Genomic DNA, 24,557 nt, shown 5'->3' with positions numbered 1-24,557 from the left:
AACGTTTCTACAGTGCAGAGCCTCTTTTCAATTTGGGCTCCCTTCTGCCATTCCCAAACATTAGGGTGGCGTGTACTGTCTCACACGCCAACCTCCAGACTGGATTGGGGACAAACTGTTCATGCACAAGGTAGCTGAGAAAATTGAGAAGTTGATTGAGGTGATATCTTGCCATTTATTTTGTCTTGAATAATATGTAATACTAACAGAGCGTGGGAGCTCTGTTTTAAGGGGAATTCTGGGAGGGTTTCTTTCTTTAACATGGCTGGCTCAGGAAAAGCAGCCTCATTAGACATTCACTGGTCTTCACAGCTATTTTGAACTTGCGGACAGGGCCTGACAGGACCAGCAGAGGGCGCATTTGTATTGACCAAAAGCTGAGGTTCTACACTGGTGTAATTTCACCATTTTGATTAGAATTGAAACCCTATTAGTTTTGGGATGGGAACTATAGAAGGGTGATTTTTTTTTCCTCTCAAGTAAAATAACCTGATATTTAGAAAGTACTAAAATAAATCAAGATAGCATTTTGAATAATACCTACAACGTTTAACTGTTTTTAAAAAAATCTGTAAAAAATTATAAGAATGCAGAGTATAGAAATAAGACTGCATATTGATTACCCATGTAGTTACCAACTAGTTTTGTGAAATCTTAACATTTTGCTGTATTTGATTCACATTTTTCCAAAAAAATAAACATTTCTGAAATAGTCCAAGACTTCACTCTATCACATACAATACCATTTCCCTCATTCTCTTCCCTATAGATAACCATTCTCTTAGACTTGGTATTTAGCAGTTGACAGGGTTTAGGCCATGCTACTCCAAAATATGGTACCTCGGCATATGGAATATTTTAAGCTGAAGGAGCTTGAGAAACGGCAGGTGCAGAAAGGACTCTCTCACCTCCCTGTTCTTCCCTGAAGCAGGTCAGAAAACCCTCATGTGAGAGGTGCTCCCCTTTAGGAAAGGTGCATCCTTGTCTCTGAAGCCAGCTCATGCTTTCTCTGCTGTTTTATAATGGCACTTTGCCACGTCTGAGTGCATTTTTTCCTGGATTCTCTATTCTCTTCTGGTGTCCCTACGCAATATAATTTAGTTTTAAATTTTTTAAAAAATATTTTGCTGGGCAAACTCTTCTACTTTGTTTTTCTTCAAAATTGTATTGGCATATTTGGCCCCTCTGCATGAGTTTTGGGATCAACTTACCATATTCCATCAAAAATCCTACTTGGACATTTTAGAAATTGGAATTGCATTGAATTTATGGATTAATTTAGGGAGAATTGCCATCTTTATGACAGTGAATCTTCCTATGTATGAACATTTATACACCATTATATAGAAAATTATATTTGTTCAGGTCTATTTTTATTTAACTTAATATAATTTTATAATTTCTTTGTGAAACTGACATGTCCTTTTTTAGATTTATTGCTAATATATATATATATATATATATATATACTGTTACATTTAAAAATTACATTTATCCTGCCTTCCTACATAAACTGTACCACTGGGTGACTAAATAATAGAGGAGAAAAAGTTTCTTTTGGTAAAAATTTCCCCAGGAATAAGTGAAGAAAGAATGATAGAATTTCACCACCACTACTCTGCAACCTCTCATGAATTAATGGATATGTAACTTCTGGCATCATGAAGAGACAAGCAAATATTTTGTCTCCTGGTGGAGGAACACAATGTCCTCCAGGAAGTGGACTTGCCAAAAGGAAAAACCAAACCTGAATCTGATCAAGTCTCTACATCTAAATACTAACTTGAAGGAAATATAGAAGACAGAGAAACGTGAAACTACGCCTTGAGGATGCAATCAGCAAAATCTAGATTGTGGGAAACTCTACAGGCAAGTGATCCAATTTCCTAAAAATAAACTAGAAGGAAGGGGGTGAATAAATAGAGGGGAACCTATAAATTAAATGAGACTTAAAGGTCATATCAACCCTTTGCAAACAAATTCTAAAACAATTGTAACAATTATAAAACAATTAGAACGTTGAAAAAAAACTGAATATTCAATTATATTCAAGAATAGTTCTGATTCTTAGTGCAACAGTGATATTGCTACGGCTATGTCAAAAAGGCTTTTCTTGGCCCTGGCTGGTTGGCTCAGTGGAAGAGCATCGGCCCGGAGTATGGAAGTCCTGGTTCGATTCTCGACCAGGGCACACAGGAGAAGCACCCATCTGCTTCTCCACTCTACTCCCTCTCCTTTTTCTCTATCTCTCTCTCTTCGCCTCCCATAACCAAGACTCCATGGGAGCAAAGTTGGCTCAGGCGCTGGAATGGCTCCGGTTGCAGAGGAGCAATGCCCCAGGTGGGCCGATTATCGCCCCCTGGTGGGCATGCCAGGTGGAACCCGGCTGGGTGCATGCAGGAGTGTCTGTCTGCCTCCTGCCTCCCCCCTGCCGCCCCACTTCTCACTTTGGAAAAATACAAAAAAATAAAAAGGCTTTTTTTTTTTTTTACAGAGACAGCGAGAGAATCATAGAGAGGGATAGACAGGGACAGGCAGACAGGAATGGAGAGATGAGAAACATCAATCATTAGTTTTTCGTTGCGCATTGCGACACCTTACTTGTTCATTGATTGCTTTCTCATATGTGCCTTGACTGCAGGCCTTCAGCAGACCAAGTAACCCCTTGCTCGAGCCAGCACCCTGGGTCCAAGCTAGTGAGCTTTTTGCTCAAACCAGATGAGCCCGCACTCAAGCGGTCGACCTTGGGGTCTCAAACCTGGGTCCTTGGCATCCCAGTCCGATGCTCTATCCACTGCACCACCACCTGGTCGGGCAAAAGGCTTTTTTAAAATCTTTTATACTCAAATATCTATGGGTAAAATGATGAGCCTGCAATTTGTTTCAAAATAATATAGAAAGAAGGAAGGAGTTGGGGATGTAGGGGAACAACACTGGCCAGGAGATGGGAACATGGGATTCATGGTCCCATTCTGTCTACCTTTGTGTATGTTTGGGGTTTTCTATAATAACAATTATTTCAAAATTGCATTATAAGTCATGCTTTATGGTTTTCTTTGTTTTTGTTTTTTTTTGGTTTTTTTGTTGACAGAGAGAGACAGACAGAGGGAGGGATAGATAAGGACAGACAGGAAGGGAGAGAGATGAGAAGCATCAATTCTTTGTGGATTCTTAGTTATTTGATTGCTTTCTCATATGTGCCTTAACTGGGGGGCTACAGCAGAGCGAGTGACCCCTTGCCAGTGACCTTGGACTCAAGCCAGTGACCTTGGGCTTCAAGCCAGTGACCATAGGGTCATGTCTATAATCCTATGTTCAAACCAGCTACCTCGCAGTCAAGCTGGTGAGCCCGCACTCAAGCCAGATGATCCCACACTCAAGCTGGTGACCTCAGGATTTCGAATCTGGGTCTGCATCCCAGTCCAACACTCTATCCACTGCACCACTTCCTGGTCAGGTCATACTTAAAACATGTTTAAAACACTGTTTTTCCCACAATTTATTTTTTATTTATTCATGTATATATAGTAATCTTGCTGATTATTTTTGGTCTTTTAATGGTTTGTCTTTTAATAGCTCATCTGTGGAGACCTTCAGATTTTTCCATGTAAGTAATACTACTCTCTGGGAATAATGAAAATATACACATTATTTCCTCCTTTATATCCTTCTCCTCTTCCTTTCTTTTGCTTTCCCTACTATGCTGGTACAATGCTGAGACAGAAACAATGAGAGAAGACATTCTTATCCAGGTCCTGTTTCTAAAGAGAATGTTTCCAAAGCTCTGCTACTGAAGTGTGATGTTTACTGCTGGTGTTGGTCGATACTCTTTATCAAAATCAGGAAGTCCTCTTCTAGTCCTAGTTCAATAATAGGTGAGTTTTATAAATTCATTTTTATTTTTGCATCTAATGAAATGGCCCTAAGAATTTCCCCCTTTAACCTTTTGATGTGAATTACATAAACAGATTTTCAAATGTTAGAGCATCCTTTTTGGATTCTTGGGACAAACTGAATTCAATCATAAGATATCTATCTATGTATATTTATGCTTAAGGACTTATTATATAAGCTTAAGGATTTAATTGGGTAGTATTGTATCAGGAGTTTTACATCTTTGATCGTGAGATTGGTCTATAAATTTCCTTTCTTATGTTGTCCTTGTCTCTAGTTTCAACTGCTTTTTGGGTTTGATGAATTTGATCTCAAGTTAGAAATGGAAGGTTGTGGGAGACTGCAAGTGGCAAAGCCCTTTGTAGTTTGAGGCTTAGCAAAAGGCTAAGTTCTCCCACCCCACCACCTCCATATTGGCTAAGAAACTGAGTATTTGCACTCATCCCATCCCCCCACTTCACTTGCTTGCTTAAGTTGCTAGAAGCAATTTATATGCCCTTCCTCTCACCCTTTGTTTGTTCTGATGTTGGTTGATTTCACTTATGCAGGGTGGAGGGTTTCTGCACTTGGAAGAATTCTTGGGTTGTCTTAGAGATGTGTGACTTTGTATCTGAGACTTCCTTATTTGCATATAGCTATATAATAAAGCAAACTGGGGGCTGTTTTGCTCTGTTCTTGCCATCGGCCTGTAGAGGCCTCCTGATCCCATCCTATTTCTCTTTAAGTCTATTTTCTTCATTCTGCATAGTTCACACTCAGGACCTGGAATTACTAGCTGTGCTGGTTCGTGGCAGTGGCACCCAAACAAGGACCTGGGTACAAGAAAACTAAACTAAAGGCAGGCGACAGAACTCCCCAAGTGTGCACAGTGATTAAAGTTTTTGGGGAGAGTATAGTCGGGAGTAATAAATTATAGGACAGTTAGGGTAAAAAGTTAGGGAGCTTTTTGTAAGAATAGTTATGCAGCTAGAATGCTTTTTGCGATATGTTCAAGATGTGTGCCCCTGGTTCCCAGAGGAGGGAATGGTTAGTTCTGCTACAGGGGAGCAAGTAGGTAAGGTTCTAGAAAGGCAGTGGTGTGAGGAGACTATGGCAGGAGGGATGAAAGTGGCAGTTTCTCTGGCAGTTGGTGCTGTACTTTGCATCTTGGGGGCCAAGGAACTTGGGACAGTGAGGCTGCTTCTAGTTCTCTCTGGCTGCGTGGTCTGCCACTCAGCTGAAGTTGAGGTAGGGGAGAAATCTCAGCATAGTCAACCTGAACTGCCAGTTGTAGCAGCTATGGAATTTGAGAAAAGATTAGGAAAATTACAACTTTTCCTGATATTGTCTGGTTTGTCTGATTCTAGTTTCTGTTCAGTTTTTGTCTGATGTTGCCTAAAATGTGTCTGTGTTTAAGGCCTGAATTAAGTTCTTGCATGGAAAAATTGGAAATGCTGGCTTTTATATTGAAAAATAAAAGTTTCATCCCTACGTTTTTGCTTTAAAATTGGAACTTGTAAGGAGTGCTCATTTAAATTTAAATAGAATGCAATGTGGATCCTAAAGACTTGCTAATTTGGTTGGTGCTTTGAAAGGTGTGTTCAACTCAGGTATTAGGATTAATCAGAGTTATGTATTATACTTGTGTCTCTGTACTGGAATTGTCTTGTTTGTGTGTAAAGCTGTACTCAGATAGGTGAAACAAAGGAATTAAGCAAAATTAAGCAGGGCCCTGATAAGTCATTTCAATAATCTGTCTCAAGCTGCTTCAGGCAGTTGGCTACTTGTCAGGCCACATCCTGCAAAAGGGACCCTGAGGAAAGCGGGAATTTGGCTCCTTTAATGCCCTGAAATGGAACTAACAATACAAAAGCGTAAATTCAGAAGCAACATTGGCCTTCTTCTTGGCCTACTTACACAGCGGTCATTGAGCGGCAAGGCATAGGGCAAGGTAAGTCCCCCCAACAAAGCTCTAAGTTTTTTACAATAGGAAGAGAAAGGTCATACTGGACTTTTTCAGCCTTATGTGCTCCCTGGATTGCCTATTAATCTATGGGCTAAAATTTTTTTGAAAAGTATGGGAGCATTACTTGTAAAAGCATTTACTATATTTTGTCAGACTTTTAGAATTAACCTGAGGTCAGGTATTTCTTTGCAGTCCTCAGGGTCAAGGCACTGTAGAGTGTGCCCAGCAAATGCTTAAAGGTCAATTATAAAAAATAAAAAAGGGGAGTCATGCTCTCGAACTCCTGCAAATCTTCTTTATCATGCTTTTTACATTAAAAAAAGTTTTTGAATGCTTATATACAGGGCCATTCAGCGGCCCAGAAACTCTGAAATCCAATAAGGAAAGCCTTCCCTGAAGTACGATGGAGGGACCTGCTCACAGAAATCTGGCAAGGGCCAGACCCTGTTCTCTTGTGGGCTGAGGATATGTTTGTGTTTTTTCTAGGTCACTAAGGCTTCTCAGTGGATTCCTGAAAGTTTGGCAAGATGCCATGAGTCTGGAGGAGAGACTCACCCGTAAGAGCAATTATATAATGCTTATTTTACTTCTAAAATTTTTTGAACATTTTCTCCTCAAGACTTGCTGCAGCTAAGAGGCATTTTATACCAACCGAGCAATGGCTTAAGTCTCTCATGTTATACTGGGATATATTAACTGGCCCTAAGTCGCAAAATTCAATTAAATTACTAACTTGAGGGCGAGGGTATGTTCCAATTTTATCATCAACAGGTCCTCTTTGAATGCCAGCAAGGAACAAGGAACATGAAGCCTCATTATAGATGGACATCAACCCCTAGAGACCAACCTGGTTCTAGAGATCCAGAATGCCCATTAAGCTTAAGGCAAAAGCTTAATGCACTGGAAGCAGTGGTCATGGAACTTGGAAACCAGCTACAGAGTGAGAATGTGACAACAGTTCCATTGCCATGTGGACTTTCCCTGAGTGTGACTCCTGCTCCTTGTGACAGTTCTCAATGGGACTGAAGTGGGGTTGGGTTGCATCTACAGGGAATGCGGAATGGTGATGGTGTCAGCATGGACTTGCATCAACATATTTGCTGTTTTGAAAGACATTCAAAACAGCAAAGACTAAAATTATAGATCCTGCTGTATTGGCTAAAAATTTGCTTGATAATCTAAAAGGCTTTAATCCCTTTAATGTATTAGGATATTATTTGGATATCTGTTGGCATTGGCTATACTAATTTTGTGTTTATTCTGTATTTTTTCAGTCTGCCTCCGAATTAGAATCTGGGAAACTTGGAAATCAGATGAGTACAAATCTCAGCACACAAATTAAAAATTTTAAAAAGGGAGGATATGTGGGAGACTGCAAGTGGCAAAGCCCTTTGTAGTTTGAGGCTTAGCAAAAGGCTAAGTTCTCCCACCCTACCACCTCCATATTGGCTAAGAAGCTGAGTATTTGCACTCATCCCATCCCCCCACTTCACTTGCTTGCTTAAGTTGCTAGAAGCAATTTACATGCCCTTTCTCTCACCCCTTGTTTGTTCTGATGTTGGTTGATTTCACTTATGCAGGGTGGAGGGTTTCTGCACTTGGAAGAATTCTTGGGTTGCCTTGGAGATGTGTGACTTTGTATCTGAGACTTCCTTATTTGCATATGGCTATATAATAAAGCAAACCGGGGGCTGTTTTGCTCTGTTCTTGCCATCAGCCTGTAGAGGCCTCCCGATCCCATCCTATTTCTCTTTAAGTCTATTTTCTTCATTCTGCATAGTTCTCACTGAGGACCTGGAATTACTAGCTGCACTGGTTTGTGGCAGAAGGTGAAGAGAATTTTCAGGATCAAGGGGCAATGGCTGTGTTCTGGGATTCTGGGGACTTTCCTAGGGTTTCAATCTTGGGCTGAGTGGAGTGAGCCAGAAACATTCTTAAGGAGGTGCCACTTCCCACTCTGGAGGAGAATTCTGAAATACTTTCCAGGAGGAAAAATAAAGCAGTAACAGAGGTATAGGTCATCTAGGGTGCTAAGGACTAGCAGGCTATTCTGAACCCAGTACTGTGGCTCCAGACAGCAGAGTGGGGTGGTGTTCAGTGACTGAAGGCTTCACATGTAGCAATTCAGGAAGCAAGAAGCCCTGACCTACATCACCAGGAGACACATTGCAAAGGTTCCACCTTCTAGGCTGTCGACTCTGGGGCGGTGGCGCCGCCTCTACTGCTGTGCACACACTTCTGGTCTCCCTATTTTCTTCACAACTCTAAGACACTTTTTTGCACAGTTTGGGCAGTCATTGTACTTGTTTCTTTGGGACCTGTTTACTCCTGGAGCCAGGAACTGCCCCTGAGGAAAGGCCTTGAAAATGAAACTAAATTGAACTAAACACCGAGTAGAATCTTGGATAACCTTGGTTTTAATAAATAGCTGCAATTTGGTGTAATTGTCTTTACTTTTAGACCTCTGCTTCCTTTATCTTCATTTATATAAATAAAAATGTAAATGTTCGTTTGTTTGAAATCTTAAATCTCTGAAAGTTCTTCACCGATTGCTTTGAAATTTTGACACAACGTTGCATTCAAATACGCGTGTTTTTATATACCTATATACCTACTATTATATAGATGTCACACCTGTGACAGGTAAAAAACATGCTTTTTTTGAAAATCAGCGCCATCTGTTGGACGTAAAAGCAACACACGCTATACTAAATATTTTGCGATTCCATTTCAATGTTTCCGATTGCATTGTTAAATTGAATTTTCATAGATTTCTATTTATTTTCATTTTGATTTAATTATTTCATGTGACATTGCGTTGGAATTGAGCTGTGTCATTTACCATAGTGTTCATTTCATGAGTATAGTTTATTTTTTTTCTTTTTTCATTGTAAACATATTAGAAACATGTGCTTTCTCTTTTCTTTCTTTTCCATTTAACCAGACTGAGCCACAGCAACGTGTGGCCAGGTACAGCTAGTCTATAATGTATATAATAGAACTTCTAGATATTGGTATGTAATTTCCCAGATTCATGTTGGCTTAAAAAACTGCTGCCATAATTTTGTGATATTTCTGACTTTGTACCTATTTTCTAATCAGAAACACGTGGATGAAGTCATAATTTTAAAAAGCCAGCAGCTTGGAGTCATAGAAACCTGGGTTCATAGCTCAGCTGCTCCATTCACTGGCTGTTACCTTGGGCAGGTTACCCAATAATCTCTCTGAGCCTCACTTTCCTCATCTGTGAGACAGAGATAATGTACTTTACCTCATAAGGTTGCAGAGAGGATGAAATGAGATAAACTAGTATAGAACCGTGCACAGAATGCAGAGGTTGGTGAGGCTGCTTCGTTCAGATGCGGCCTACTGCCCACACCTGGATTTAGGCAAAAAAGGACATACCCAGAGGATTTACTCAGTCCTTCAAGAGCAAGCCCCATCCCATTGAGACTGATTTGGAAAGTAAAGAAATCATCATGTTACCAACTTAGAACAAGTTCCTCCTGACAAATTGCAATTTATGGCTACTAAAGTTAAAATTTTAAAGAAATAGACAAATAGCTAACCTTTTGTGAGTACTTACTCTGTATCATGCACTCTTAGAAGCACATTACACGTATTAATTCTTTTATGCCATAACCTCTCCATAAGTACTGTTAGTATCCCCATTTTACAGATGATGAAAAAAAATGCCCGGAGAAGTTCAGGAACTCACACAAGGCCACACAGAATATGGTGGAGCCAGGATTCGAACCTAGGGAATCAGACTTGATAATCATTGCTCTTGATAACTGTAAAGCTCCCTAAACAGTGCCCTCCAACCCTCCCACACTCATTATTTTCATAAGATTTTAGATCCTTTTAAACATTAGCATTCATCATTTAGGACAGGCAAATGCCTTCTTTAATTGCAGTGATATTTCGCTGCATTAGAGACTGTGTGAATGACCTTTATGGAACTCAGCTGTAGCCTGTTCCTCTGTCATGAGGCAGGTAATCTTGTTTTGACTGATTTGGTCATTGCTTAGATCTGGCCATATTCTGTGCTGCCTAAGACCCCTATTGTATTGTAGTAGGTCAAACCTTGGCGCCTTGCCAGTGTTCACATTCTGCTCATGTGATGTATGAGACGGAAGATCTGAGGACTGGAGTGCGTTTTCTCTGGCTATTGTCATTTAGTTTTGAAAGTGGAGGTGGCAGGTTACTTACGTTAGCGGAAAACTTGCTTAAAGGCTTGCCCAAACCCAGGGATTGGACTGCCATAATATTGTATTGTCTGATATCCAGGAGAAGTGAAATCTTTTAAAATGAGTATAAAAAAAATCATTTTTATCTAGAAGTCAAGTGAAAGTAATAGTAAAACATGTAAATAGAAAAAGATCAAGTTTATGGTGAAATCCCAAACCCATGACTTTGCACGTTTATCTGCAGTCAGCCCTTACGGTCTCTCTCACCCACGGGGGTCCAGATGCCATAAGGGGAGTTGTGGTGTCATTTCAGATGGGTAATTACTGTGATATCCAACTTGAGATTAATACTCATTAAAGGACTACTGTACATTAATTACTTCATTTATCCCCTCAGGCAAACTCATGAGGGCAGTACTGTTTTTAACCTCAGTTGAGGACACTGAAGCACAGCTTGGTTAAGGTGATGGTAGATCACCTCCAGAGCCCACACTCTTCCACTCAGCTGCTCAGATCACTGCTGCTAGCCTAAACAGAGCAGCTTATGTGAATTAGAGAAAGGTGCCCCAGTAGAAGGGCCAGGTGGGAAAAGGAGCCCCTTCTGAGTGCACGCACCCAGGGTTGGGTGCGTGGTTTAGGGCACAGAGCAGGATTTCAGCCTGTACTTGCTCCCTCTGCTGGACGCCTTTGTACAGCAAACTACAAGCACAATTGTGGCAGGCCTGGCTGGCATTCACTCCTTGAGAAATTCAAGTCTCTCATGTATGTTTCTACTCCTGCAAGAAGCAACAAAGATAAAGAACAGCTCTGCTACCTGGGCCTAGCCAACTGCAGCGCCACACAGTAGCACACTCAGGTATCCCCAGGGAAGAGCTTAGTGTCTCGTTCATGGTCTGGGAATATGAACTACACTAAAAAGCCCAGTTATAAACAGAATATACCCTAGAACCATCATCATTATCAAATGGAGCATCATTTTTGGAGGAAGCCACACTCAAGCAGCTCTGGCCACCTAGACCTGTGGATGGGTCTCTAAAGATGCTGTTCCTCCATCTGCTCCCCTCGAGGCGGGGAACCTCAGCTCCATCACCTACATACCCCAGCGCCTGTGCAAGCGGGAAAAACAGAGAGGTGGAACTAACAGCCTGTAGCGCCTTTTGTAATGCCCCAAAGTCTCCACTCTCTTCTGTCCATCTGCACCCAGTGGCAGGAAAGAAATTGCTCAGTAAGTTCAAGGACATAAAAGCATGTTATTATCAGTTGACTTGCGATGCACTAAGAACACATCAGAGTCAGAAGTCAACCCTTCGGTCTGTTCGGACTTCCAACCTATGACCTGACAGGAAGAGGAAGCGTCCTTCCCCATGAACATCTTTGAGCAGGGAAAACTTCATCTGACGATTATCGCAATGAGATTATAGAACCCAACCCTTGTCCTACCTTGGCTGTCTCTACCTTGGTTGTCTTGCTGATTTCCTCTGAGGGGTCCTCCTAGTTCTTCATGATAGTCCAGTTCATCTCTACTTTCCTATTCAGTTAACACACAACAAAAGTACATAAGACAACATAAGTGCAAATACTCCTGTGGTCCATGCCCTTTGGGAAAGGGGAATCTGATTTTCTTGGTTGTTTCTTCTCCTTCCTTGTCAGTATATTTTAACTTAGTTACCCAAGATGTCTGCCACCAGTGTGAACAGCCCTAAAAAGCTAGGTGTTTTAGCCACAGCATTGAGCACTGTTAGGTCCTTAGTTGTCATCTTATGGGAGGCTTGCCCCATTGCTCTGTGCAGGGCTCAATGCCTGGCATTCATAGGTGTTAACAGGAGTGGGGGTAGAGTGAGGGGGGTGACAGCAAGAAGAATGTCACCGGCAAAGGTCAAATGATGGAAGGAAGCAGGGTACCTCCAAGGACGTGAGGAAGGACCAGCGTAATGAGAGAAGAGGTTCAGAGAAGGGTGGGGAGCAGTCAGACCTCCTAGGCCTTGAAGGTAGGGACTTCGGTCTTTACTTGGGAACAAATGGAAGGCACCAAGGGTTTAAAGTAGGGGAGCAAAAGGGGGAGGTTGGCCTTTAGTGGCGTTTCCAGGATTATCACAGATTGTATTTCTCATCACATTTAATCCCTTCTTCCTTCTTTCTCTGAGTCACCCAAGCTGCTTGCAATCCTACTGGCCAGAAATCTCCGTAACAGTGGTTCTCAATCCTGGCTGCATATTAGAATTCTTCACGGAGCTTTAAAATATATGCTTCCCAGGACCTAACCCCAAACATTAAAATCAGACTTTCTGGAGCTCATTTTTAAAGCTCTTGAGTGATTCCAATATGTAGCTAGGATTGAGAATCACAAATCTTCTCCAAAGTGTTGGAAGAGCAGCTCTTTAGTAGCCAAAGAGATGTGGCAGGTAGAGTCAATGACCCAAGTAAAGCCCATGGTGTCTGATGAAGCCAGCTCTTGGCCTTTGTCACCTGGATCTCGGATTAACCCACAGCTTCATTTCAGCTATAGAGAAGGAATCTGATGCGGAAGGCCCTGGAAATCTCCTCCTGGAAGTCCCTTTAGTGACAATCAGTTTCTTACTTTATTATCAAACACCCAAGCTGCTTTGGGAAGAGACAATTAACTATGTGCTAATTTGTTTGACATTCTTTTTTCATTCAATGACTTTTAACCCTGTGTATGTCTCTCACTTGTTAACTTAGTGAGTTTGCAGCTCATGCAATACTCTGACATAAAAAAGCTAGAGCCGTTAAGTAATTTTCTTTTTGCACTTTTCATTTTGGAGACAAAGCAAATTTGGCCTAATGCAGTAAAATATTCATCCCTGCATAATTGGAAAGGTTTTAAAGAAAAATTATTATAGGAAAAACTGCCTCAGTCATATTAAACTGCTAAGTTAGAAGACTGGCATGAAGATAAATTTTTAAAAATTCCTGTTTATAAATCCTTTTGATCTAACAGGAAATTGGATTAAAAGGGAGAAATAAGCTTTCCCTTTTGATAGAATTTCGAAGTCAAGAAGGATAAAGCTTGAATCTTAACAACATGCATCTCTGAGCCTCCAGGAGCGAGAAGTAGTCTCCTCATTTCACAGATGGGAAGATGGAGGAAGTGAGTCACAGATTTGGAAAGAATCTTTGGTGAGTTCCTGTTAGAAAAAGTAATATGCTTATTTAAAAATTCTGTCTATTGCTTAGAAAAGTGTGAAAAACGCCTAACCTGTGGTGGCGCAGTGGATAAAGCGTCGACCTGGAACGCTGAGGTTCCTGGTTTGAAACCTTGGGCCTGCCTGGTCAAGGCACGTATGGGAGTTGATGCTTCCTGCTTCTCCCACCCTTCTCTCTCCCCTCTCTCTAAAGTGAATAAAGTCTTAAAAAGTAAAAAAAGAAAAGTGTAAAAAAGCTATCATTTTTACATATATGAACACACATGTGAAATAACTCATACCTAAAGTCATTCATTTCAACAGATTGGAAACAACCTAAAGGTCTCATTGATTGGGAACTTGTCAAATAAATTATAGTAATTCATACAATGGAATACTATGCAACTGTTAAAAAGCATCTCTTTATGAAGTAACAAAGAAAAAACTCCCAAGAACCCTGGCTGGGTAGGTCAGTTTGTTAGAGCATCTTCTGGATACACCAAGGTTGCAGGCTTGACCTGCAGTGAGGTTACATACAAGAATCAACCAATGAACACATAAATAAGTGGAACAACAAATTGATGTTTGCTTCTCTCTCTCTTTCCTTTCCTCTCTCTAAAATCAACCAATCAATAAAAAAGAACTCCAAGTTATATTAAGTAAAAAAAAGTAAGACTGTGAACAATGTGTGTAATTATGTTAAAATGTATATAAAGTTATCTATCTATTTGTGCATTTATCTATCTGTATTGGCTTATACATATATGCATATGACAATTCAGGAGCTATCAACAGTGGAGTCCCAGGTAGCGGGAACTGAGCAGCTGGGAGACATACCCTTTTATACTTAAATTTTATAAACCTTCTGAGTATATTTTGGATTCAAAATCTGAATTGAACTAAAACTAAACAAAATGCTATCTGTCACTTTTAATAGGCATTCCAAATGAAATAGCTAAGCTGAGTGAGTGAAACAAACTAAAAGACTGACAATTCAAATCCTAGCTCTGTTTTTCTGGCTAGGTCATTTGCTCATTCAGCTCATGAACATTTACTGAAAGTCTGTTGTGTGCCAGGCACTGTGCTAGGCATTGAGGCACCAGTCTGAAAGATCTATTTGTAAGAAGCTCACTGACTTGAAGAAAAATGACAAGTAATCTCAACTGTCACAAGGCGGTGTGATGAATGTTGGACAGAACATGACAGGCTTCTGCAGGACTTCACAAGAGGTGAAGCTAAATTAGGCCAAGGAAAGTTTGTTTACCAGTGGACCTGGTGCTAAGTCTTACAGAGAAAGGGAGGTAGGGCAGTTCCCGGCAGAGGAAACCCCGAGTGCTGGTAGGGATAGTGTGGTGTGTCTGCAGTGCCCGGAGAGTGTGAATCAGACACCGCCAGATCTTACAGATCGCAATTTGGAGCTTTAAAAATATTGCATTTGTTATATTTTTCTATTTAGAAAATAAATACATCTTTGATCCTGGGATTTAACCGGAAGGCTAATGGGGACGTGGTAAGAAATCTCAAGCAAACCAGGGATATGACTAAGCTGTAATTACAAAGAGCACTGGCAGTGTGTGGTATTGTAGAGCTGGGAGGGGTGGGGGGAGGGGATAAGGGGTGGGAATAGAAACAAACACTTTGTAAACACAAACTGCAGCACTGAAGCCAGAGGGACAGTTGGGGCATGGATTCCAAGTCCGACGGCCTGCACACAGGATACCTTTTTCATAAATCAGTTTTGTTTTTTAAAGAAGTATGGGGTCTTTTTAATACACATGAAAAGTTGTATACTCTTTCCTTTTCATCTTGAAGTTGAAACTCTCAAATGAGATACTAATTTTTTCCTATCATTAATAAAATATTGAAATTAGTCTTTTAGATGTAATTAAGCCTTTTAAGAATTCTATACAATATTTATTATCACTCCCATTTCACGGATGGAAAGACTGAGTTCAACAATAGGTCATATAGCTGGTTCACAGCCAACAGGAGCCCCATGTCTGACTCCTGCACCCCTTGCTCCTCCATTCTTCCCACAGTTCCTCATGAAAGCTTGCTGTGGGCTTAGAAATGCCATGCTCAGATGGGGTGCTGTGCATGAGGGTATAAGGTTCTCTCCAAAGACAGGTGAGAACTTAAAGTTACATGGCCTAGACCCCTGTGTGATTAAGATTAAAATGTATTAAATCTCCATTCTTCTCCCGGGTTCTGAAGCCAAAACAAAGACGTTCAATTAAATTCCCCACAGGAACAGACCTCACGAATAGCAGGTATTCTAGGGTTTTTTTGTTTTGTTTTGTTTTTACAGAGACAGAGTCAGAGGTATAGATAGGGACAGACAGACAGGAACGGAGAGAGATGGGAAGCATCAATCATCAGTTTTTTGTTGCGACACCTTAGTTGTTCATTGATTGTTTTCTCATAAGTACCTTGACTGGGGGGGGACAACACAGCAGACCGAGTAACCTCTTGCTCGAGCCAGCGACCTTGGGTCCAAGCTGGTGAGCTTTGCTCAAACCAGATAAACCCGTGCTCAAGCTGGTGACCTCGGGGTCTCTAACCTGGGTCCTCTGCATCCCAGTCCAACACTCTATCCACTGCGCCACCGCCTGGTCAGGCAGGTATTCTAGGTTTTGTGGCTTTGAATCCCAGCTCCCTCAGCTGCCAGCCTTGCCACCATTCATCATTTCATCTCACCAATCCTCAGTTTCTTCATCTGCACAGTGACAATCTCCCCACTTACCAAGAAGGGGGTGGGAAAAGTTAAATAAGGTTCATATGTGAGGGGTCTGGCTCTTAGCAAGGATAAATCAATGTTACTTTCTCCTTTATAAACTGAATCCCTTATAGATGTGAACATTCTTTGAAAATTATTTCATATAGTTTTTGCCTCACTGTTGAGAGGCACATATGGACATCCCACTATTATTACCTCTATTGTCGCCTAAAGAGGAAGTAAATCCCAGAAGCATTACAAGGTGACTCAGTCAATCCTGGGCTTCAGTATTGATAATAGTCTACTTAATCCTGGGCTACTTTCTCTTGGAAATGTAATAGACCCAATACGCTAAATTTTTCCCCCTGGAAATATTATTCAAGTGCCCTGGAATCTTTGCATTTTGAAACCAGCTTGTGATCCTCCTATAGCTCTCCTGCCAGTGGCCAAGAAAGCATGTTTAAAGGACTCTAGGCACCTGAACTTCTTTCCTGAAGGGCCCATTCCATCTCTGAACAATGTCTTAAGCCACACATTATTTCCCTGTTACTTCCACTCACTGAAATCCATGCTGTCCCTCCCCTACATGGCCACAGGACTCAGTGGCAGTGACAGTCACCCTCTGCCTACATAAGTAAAACCTCGGGCTGGCCCCAAACTGAAAGGGGTGGGGGTGGGGAGTGCTGCCCAAAGTCTCACGCCTGATTTCTACCTCGTGTTTGAGGGCACCACGTGGCAACTGTCTGTGTGATGAAGGTAAGGTGGAACTTTCCCAGTTCTTCACATCTGGCTATAACCTGCCTGCCCCTGGAGGTCCATGTCGAGTATGAGCATATTCAATTCTGTAGCTGGCATTCATTGGCATTTTTTTTTTTTTTTTCTGAAGCTGGAAACAGGGAGAGACAGTCAGACAGACTCCCGCATGCGCCCGACCGGGATCCACCCGGCACGCCCACCATGGGGCGACGCTCTGCCCACCAGGGGGCGATGCTCTGCCCATCCTGGGCGTCGCCATGTTGCGACCAGAGCCACTCTAGCGCCTGAGGCAGAGGCCACAGAGCCATCCCCAGCGCCCGGGCCATCTTTGCTCCAATGGAGCCTTGGCTGCGGGAGGGGAAGAGAGAGACAGAGAGGAAAGCGCCGCGGAGGGGTGGAGAAGCAAATGGGTGCTTCTCCTGTGTGCCCTGGCCAGGAATCAAACCCGGGTCCTCCACATGCTAGGCCGACGCTCTACCGCTGAGCCAACTGGCCAGGGCCTTCATTGGCATTATTGCTATTTTCTTCTCCACTACCTAACCCTAATAATTTATTAAAGTTCTTGGGGGGAAAAATCCCTATCTTAATTTATTCATCAATTTCCATTTCTTTTTTGAAAATAAATTTTTAAAAACATGGTTCAATATTTCTGTGAACCCAGATGTACTCTGGATCAATCACGTTTCCCCAAATCTAAGCCTGATAAGATTATTTTATAAAATGGGCTGAAAGTATTGTCTTCAATTCTATAAGGAGGTTCTTAAATTTGAGGAGTCCACATGTAGTAACTAAGAAATGCACGAAACTCTCTCATAGCAACCTGGGCCTGCCTCTGCTACAACATTGTACTGATAGCATTTGTTTCTCTGTTTATCTCCCTCTTAGATTATAGGCTCCTAGGGAGGTAAAAAATGGAGACGGCCCATCTCTGCCTTCTCTGTCTGTGCCTAACACAGTGTCTGATTTACAGAGGATGCTCAGTATATGTTATCTGAGGGGAACTGAATGATCACTGGGAGAGAAAGCTTTACATTGGCCCCACAGAATGCAGGTGGGAGTGGGAGGAAGGGCAGAGTCCTGTAGGGTCAGAAAATCTTCCATCAGCAGACTGGATGAGTACTCAGGGATGGAATTTTCTAGAAGAAGCTGTGCTGGTTGCTTAGCTAACATGGTGAGCAGAGCTTCTGATTGGGTAGGACTCAGTTGGGATCTGCAGTGAAGCTTTATAACAGATGGTTGAAAACATGGGCTCTGGAGCTGGGCTGCCTGACTTCAAATCTTGTGTCTGTTATTTATCAACTACATGACATTTGTGTCTTCTCATCTGTAAAATGAGATAGTGCTATTTACCTCTTAGATTCATTTTGTGAATTAAGTGAGTTCTTGTATGTAAAACTTACAACAGAGCCTGGTCAGTGATGTTGTAATTGTGATTATTTGCATCTCTTTTCATGCCCCTTTTCTGCCTCAGTATTTTTATCTCATCTTTTGTCCTGAAATGAGCTTCCTGCATGCACCAGGCAAAAGGAACGAAGTACCCTGTGGATGGACAGGAAATGCAGGAATGAAATGTATAGAACAGCGGTTCTCAACCTGTGGGTCGCGACCCCGGCGGGGGGGGGGGGGGTGTCGAATGACCAAAACACAGGGGTCGCCTAAAGCCATCGGGAAATACATATTTTATTTAAAAATATATTGTATAATAAATATGTATTTTCCGATGGCTTTAGGCGACCCCTGTGTTTTGGTCGTTTGATCCCCGCTGGGGTCGCGACCCACAGGTTGAGAACCGCTGGTATAGAATGAGTTGGTTTCTATAGCTCCAGATGCTGAGGACAGCCTGTGTGTCTTTCTCTGTTTGAACTCACTATTCTTTTCTATACAACCTTGCAATTTGTGTCTTTCTACAAGTCTATCCCTAAGAACCCTGGAGCTACCATGTCAACAAGAAGGTCTACCTATGGAGCGTTATTAACACTGAACATTCCCAAGAAAGGCTATCATCTTTTGGGCAAGGACTGGTCTAGTCTGTGCTCTGTGAGTCCCCTGTAGAAGCAGGCTAAATTATAATTTCTGTGAGTCTGGACAAGGGTGGATTGGAAAGTGAGCCTTAAGAATGACAATGACTTTTTCTCTATAATATAGTGTATAATGTGTGTATTATATGTATATAGTGTATGATATGTATATATAATATAGTGCAGGGGTCTCAAACTCAACTCAGCATGTGGGCCGCAGAGCAAGATCACAGCCATTCGGCGGGCCGCACTAGGTCTACAAAAGGCAACTATTACGCAACACTTTTCTCACTGCAGTTGAAAACAAAAAAAAAATCAGTACAACAGCACAATCTGGGCCGCATGTGGCCCACGGGCCGCGAGTTTGAGACCCCTGATATAGTGTGTAATAATAACATGGTGCCAAACTTGAACAAAAATACAACATAAAAGCCTTATGGACACTAAATATACAAAAAATTATTGTAAAATTCCATACTCTGAATTCTGCGGTTTCTACATGCTCCATAAATATATCCTTATCTCACTTCCATAGCAACTATCGCCTTTTAACATATTATATACATTGCCTGGAGCAGGATAAGGATCTCTTTGTTTGCTGACGATGTATCCCGAATGCCCAGAAAGTGCAGACACATAGTAGGTGGTAGATGCTCACTGTAGGTTGAATAAGTGAACAGTGACAATGATGACGACACCTCATCCCAGAAAGTACCAACCACAATTCTTCAAGCCCTAAGGGAAGAACTAAATTGTTGCAAAGAAAAAAGGCTAGTTTCATTAATATAAATATTTGGGGCTGAATTTTGTTCCTCCAAAATTCATATGTTGAAGTTCAACCTCAGTACCTCAGAATGTCACCGCATTTGGAGATAGGGTTATTAAAGAGGTAAAACGAGGTAATCAGATCGTGCCCTAATTCAATATGACTGGTGTCCTTCTAAGAAGAGATTAGAACACAGACACACACAAAGGAAAATAGTGTGAAGATTCATGGAGAAGAAAACTATCTATAAGCCAATGAGAAAGGCCTCAGAAGAAATCAAACCTGCCGACACCTTGATCTTGAACTTCTAGCCTCCGGAATTGCGAGAAAATAAATTTCTGTTATTTAAGCCACTCAATTTATGATACTTTGTTATAGTCGCTATACTAAACTAATATAATAAGTAATAATCAAGGCAATAATTTTGAATGCTTGGAGCAAATACTTTTTGTTGTCTAGAATCATTCTCTCTTATTCAGATTTTAAGACTGTTTTCTTTTTAAAGGCACTTCTTCCCTTTTCACTCTAGTCCCTGTGGCTCCAGGCTGGGCCAATCAGTGTATTCCATTCTCATGGCCATGGTGATTCATTTGGGTATGGGTGTGTGGACCAAGTTGGGTCAATGAGATGCAGTTCTAGAATGATCTAGAAAAGAGAAGCAATGGTCATCTTGCCATCATAAGGGAAGAGCCTATCTAAGAGGAAACAGAGGAAAGCAGAGCCCAGACATGCTGAGTAGAGATCTGGGGCAAATATAAATACATTACTCTTAAACAAAGCCCCACCTTGCTGAGCTGAGACTTGAGTCACCCAGAGAAAATGTAACATGAGAACTCTGGACTAGCTGAGGTGAGGAGGGTGAACCTTATGGTCTCTGAATCCCCTGCCAGTTTACAGCACTGGCTAAAAGCCACAAAGTATCTGGTTTTTTCTCTGTTTCTGTTTTTCCTAGTCACTTCTTATCAAAGGGCTGGGATTTTGTCCTTGAGGGTATGATGAAGGATCTGAGATCTTTCCATGCCAAGCCTTGCTTTGTTCCTGATCACTTTCTTTTACTCCATCACCATTTATTTCTAGTTCATTCAGCTCTGAGGCAGGCAAAGAATGGGTAGGAAGAGGACCTTAAACCAGAGAGCTGTAGGATGAAAAAGGGGATCAATTTATGGGCATTTATTAATCACCTCCCACATGCCAGTTGCTGTGTTAGGTGGGGCAAGGAGTATTGCGAAGATGGACAAACGCACCCCCACAACAGGAACTCTCAACCCTTAACTAGATAGGAAGCAGAGCTTGGGAGAATGGAAAGCAAGATCAGACATCCGGAAGAGGATTTGCAGTTGATTTCTAAATACGTGTGTAGTTCTCTGTAGTAGGAATATCAGCTCTACCAAGTTACAGTGGCAAAACAGCAACAATGATTTGAGCTACTGTTAAGATAAAATGGATTATATTTGCCTGTTTTATAAGGTAGTTCAAGTTCAGGCTTATCCTTTCTCCTCTCTGTTCCCTATCCCCCACCATCCAAACCAGACACCCAACTGGTTTGTCCTCGACAGCTGGCTGTGATTATTGTCCTAATTTGTCCTTCCTGCATCTACTACAAACTGCCTATTTTCTGTCCCTTCTGATAAAGCAGGAACACTGAGGGACTTCTGAAGCTGTTTTTGTACCATGCAGAAGTGTATTAACTGGAATGACTGTGTATGTGCCTATAAAACCCCTCGTCTTCTCAGTGTGCGATCACCTTCAGGAACGGCGTCATGTCGATGTGCAGCTTGCGCGTGTAAAATTCTTTTCTGTTTGAACATATCATTCCTTTATTTATACAACTTTGAGGCTCTCCTGTCTTCTGAACTGCTGCCTCCAAGGACTGCTGGGCTCCCTGTGAAGAGAAGCAGAAAGCCCACCTTTGATAGGAATGATATACAGTGCGACCACAGCTCGTCCAAATCCCCAAATATTTATAGAAAGTGATTTTTCATCATTGGAACACTAATAGTAACACCTATTTTTACCATAGAAGACACAGGGGACCCATGTGTACACAGAAGAATCGGAGACTGGTTATTAATTCATGCCTGGCGCTGGTGTAATGGGAGAGTGGAGAAAATCACCTATGTTCCAGGGTTGTCATCACTTTATTTAGTCCTCACAACAACTCTGTGAGGCAGGTATTATTATTCCCATTTCACAGATGAACCGGAGGCTCCAGGAGGTTAAGTAACTTGCCCAAAGCCACACAGTTGGTATGTGGCATAGCTGAAACCACCATCTTCCCATGATTCCCCTTTTTTTTTTCCTGAAGTGAGAAGTGGGGAGGCAGAGAGACAGACTGACGCATACGCTTGACCAGGATCCACCCAGCATGTCCACTAGGTGGCGATGCTCTGCCCATCTGGGGTGTTGCTCTGTTGCAACCAGAGCCATTCTAGTGCCTGAGGCGGAGGCCATGGAGCCATCCTCAGCGCCAGGGCCAACTTTGCTCCAATGGAGCCTTGGCTGTGGGAGGGAAAGAGAGAGAGATAGAGAGAAAGGAGAGGGGGAAGTGTGGAGAAGCAAATGGGGTGCTTCTTCTGTGTGCCCTGGCCGGGAATTGAACCCGGGACATCCACACGTTGGACCGATGCTCTACCACTGAGCAAACTGGCCAGGGCTCCATGATTCCTTTTTTTTTTTTTTTTGTATTTTTGTATTTTTCTGAAGCTGGAAACGGGGAGAGACAGTCAGACAGACTCCCGCATGCGCCCGACCGGGATCCACCCGGCACGCCCACCAGGGGCGACGCTCTGCCCACCAGGGGGCGATGCTCTGCCCCTCCGGGGCGTCACTCTGCTGCGACCAAAGCTACTCTAGTGCCTGGGGCAGAGGCCAAGGAGCCATCCCCAGCGCCCGGGCCATCTTTGCTCCAATGGAGCCTTGGCTGCGGGAGGGGAAGAGAGAGACAGAGAGGAAGGAGGGGGTGGGGGTGGAGAAGCAAATGGGCACTTCTCCTATGTGCCCTGGACGGGAATCAAACCCGGGTCCCCCACACGCCAGGCCGACGCTCTACCGCTGAGCCAACCGGCCAGGGCCTCCATGATTCCTTTTTTAATGACATTTTTGATACTGCTATAGCATCCATGAATAGTTATCAAATCTTTCTTGCAGCAAATAAAGTTATAGTAAGGTTCTAGTTTATTTCCAAACTTAAAATGTGTTTGCTGTGTTAGGAAGTGTGATGTGAACACATACCTCAGAGAGGGAAGGAAGAATGGGCTGTTAGAGGACTCCAGTAGGCCCTGGGGTATCATGTTTCAGAGCGCTACAAAGTTGGATCTGAAGTTGCTTTCCAGCCCATACCCCATACTGCAACATGGGTGATCGTTCCAGGGTGCAAACTGGACATCACTCCTCTGCTCAAAACCTTCAGAGGCCCTTCCCCTCAGGGTGAAGGCCAACGTGCTTAAAAGGTTTACAAGACCCTCTCCTGTCTGGCCCTGGACTATCTCTCCTGCCTCATTTAGTCATTCAACAAATATTTATTGAGTGCCTTTTCTGTGCCTGGCAGAACAGATACAGCAATGCAAGAAGCAGACAGAAGTCTCCACACTCATGAAAATTGCACATACATTCCACTGAGAGGGAGGAGATAATAAGCAAGTGGAACATAAGTTATGTCTGAGGGTGATTTGTGATACAGAGAAAAATAAAACAGAGAGCGAAGGGAGGAGTATTTGGGAATGGTGGTGGAGGCTGCAGTTTTAAGCAGGGTTGCCAACGAGGGTCCCATAAGAGAGCAATGTTTGAGCTTTGCAGAAGGTGAAGGAAGGTTCTGTGGGGCTTTCTGAGGGAAGTGTTTACCTCACTGTGGAAACAGCAAGTTTAAAGGGCTACTATCAACACTGACCTTTCAGTTCCTGGATAAGACTATCAATGTGCCTTTCCTTCCCCTGGGAATACACTCCTCCCTTCTAATTCCTCTTCATCCTTCAGATCTGGTTCATCTCTGCTCCCCATGACATCCCAGGACACTGAGCACTACTCACCATTGTCCACAATGATGCTCATGCTTGTGTAGCTACCTATCCTTCCCAGGCGACTGTGAGCTTCATGAAGGAACCAGACTGTTCTGTTCCCATGTAACAGCAGTGCCTGGTACAGGGTCTGGAAATGCATACACCCTTGATACATATTTTCTGAACAAAAGAATAACAATTGCACTGGGGACAAGCTACATGTCATGGTTCAACTCAGTTCAAATGCAGAAGGCCAATGAAGACCCCTTCACAGGAAGTATATGCTGACCTGCACAGGCCTGTCGTCATGTAGCTCTGGCTCCTCATTCCCCAAAAGGAAAGTTATTTTTCAGGGCTAATTAGCTGGGGTCACATACATTAGTGTGCCATGAGATCACCCTGGGTGTGGATTTGATCATTTCCATATTTTTGAGGAGACTAACTCTAGGATGTCTGTCTCTCTGGCTGTCGTAAACACTCCCTCCCATAACATTTCTATTACTTTCAAGTATTAATGATGAATTAACAGTTTGGTGGGTCTCTGCAAGCAGCCATCATTTCAATGAACATCCACAGCCTTTTCCTTTGTTTTGAAATGTGGCGAAAGATAAAGAGTTTTCTGGACAAATACATATCCAGTTATACATATATATATATTTTGTCATCTAAGCAATATATCTGATTAGCTTCACAGGGTGAGACAGCCCCTCCCCATTTCTAGATCAAATGAAAGCATTTCATCCAAGCTAGAATCAGACAAAGCATTTCAAGCTTTCTGGTTTCCAAAATCACACAGGAATCACTGGGCGGAATAATAGAAATCAGACAGTATTGACTTAAAAGAAATTTCTCCATTACCTCCAAGAGACAATTATGTGTTAGGCTAGAGGACAAAAGGTATAGCCAAGATCAGTTCCAATGGATGGATTACTTTAACTCCTTATGTGGGGTTCATATTGAAGAGTGGGGAGTTGTGAGATTTTGAGAAAAGCCCTGCCAAATCACTTGACCTATAAATCTTTTGATGAAACAATTCTCTTGACTGTATAGCTCATCTCTCCAATGTTTAGGGGCCATCAATTCTAGCTTAACGGAATGTATTCAGTGAAGGTTTTATAGTTACTGGAATGTGAA

At 42.3% G+C, this 24,557-nt stretch overlaps 1 protein-coding gene across 3 annotated transcripts in view; it reads right to left on the bottom strand.

The window, feature by feature from the left end:
* The window catches only part of KIAA2012 (KIAA2012 ortholog), a 129,034-nt gene that overhangs the window by 20,578 nt on the left and 83,899 nt on the right, over nucleotides 1-24,557 (bottom strand). For all 3 annotated transcript variants that reach the window (XM_066232896.1, XM_066232897.1, XM_066232898.1), the window contains 2 exons: nucleotides 21,173-21,310; nucleotides 11,470-11,557 (listed from right to left, as the gene is read on the bottom strand). In XM_066232896.1, the coding sequence (XP_066088993.1) occupies nucleotides 11,470-11,557; nucleotides 21,173-21,310 (226 nt within the window). The remainder of the gene's footprint in view (nucleotides 1-11,469; nucleotides 11,558-21,172; nucleotides 21,311-24,557) is intronic.

Source organism: Saccopteryx bilineata, chromosome 5, assembly GCF_036850765.1.
Source record: "Saccopteryx bilineata isolate mSacBil1 chromosome 5, mSacBil1_pri_phased_curated, whole genome shotgun sequence".
Taxonomy (NCBI): Eukaryota; Metazoa; Chordata; class Mammalia; order Chiroptera; family Emballonuridae; genus Saccopteryx; species Saccopteryx bilineata.
The sequence above is the reverse complement of the archived record's forward strand: the minus strand, read 5'-3'. Positions and strand labels throughout refer to the sequence as shown.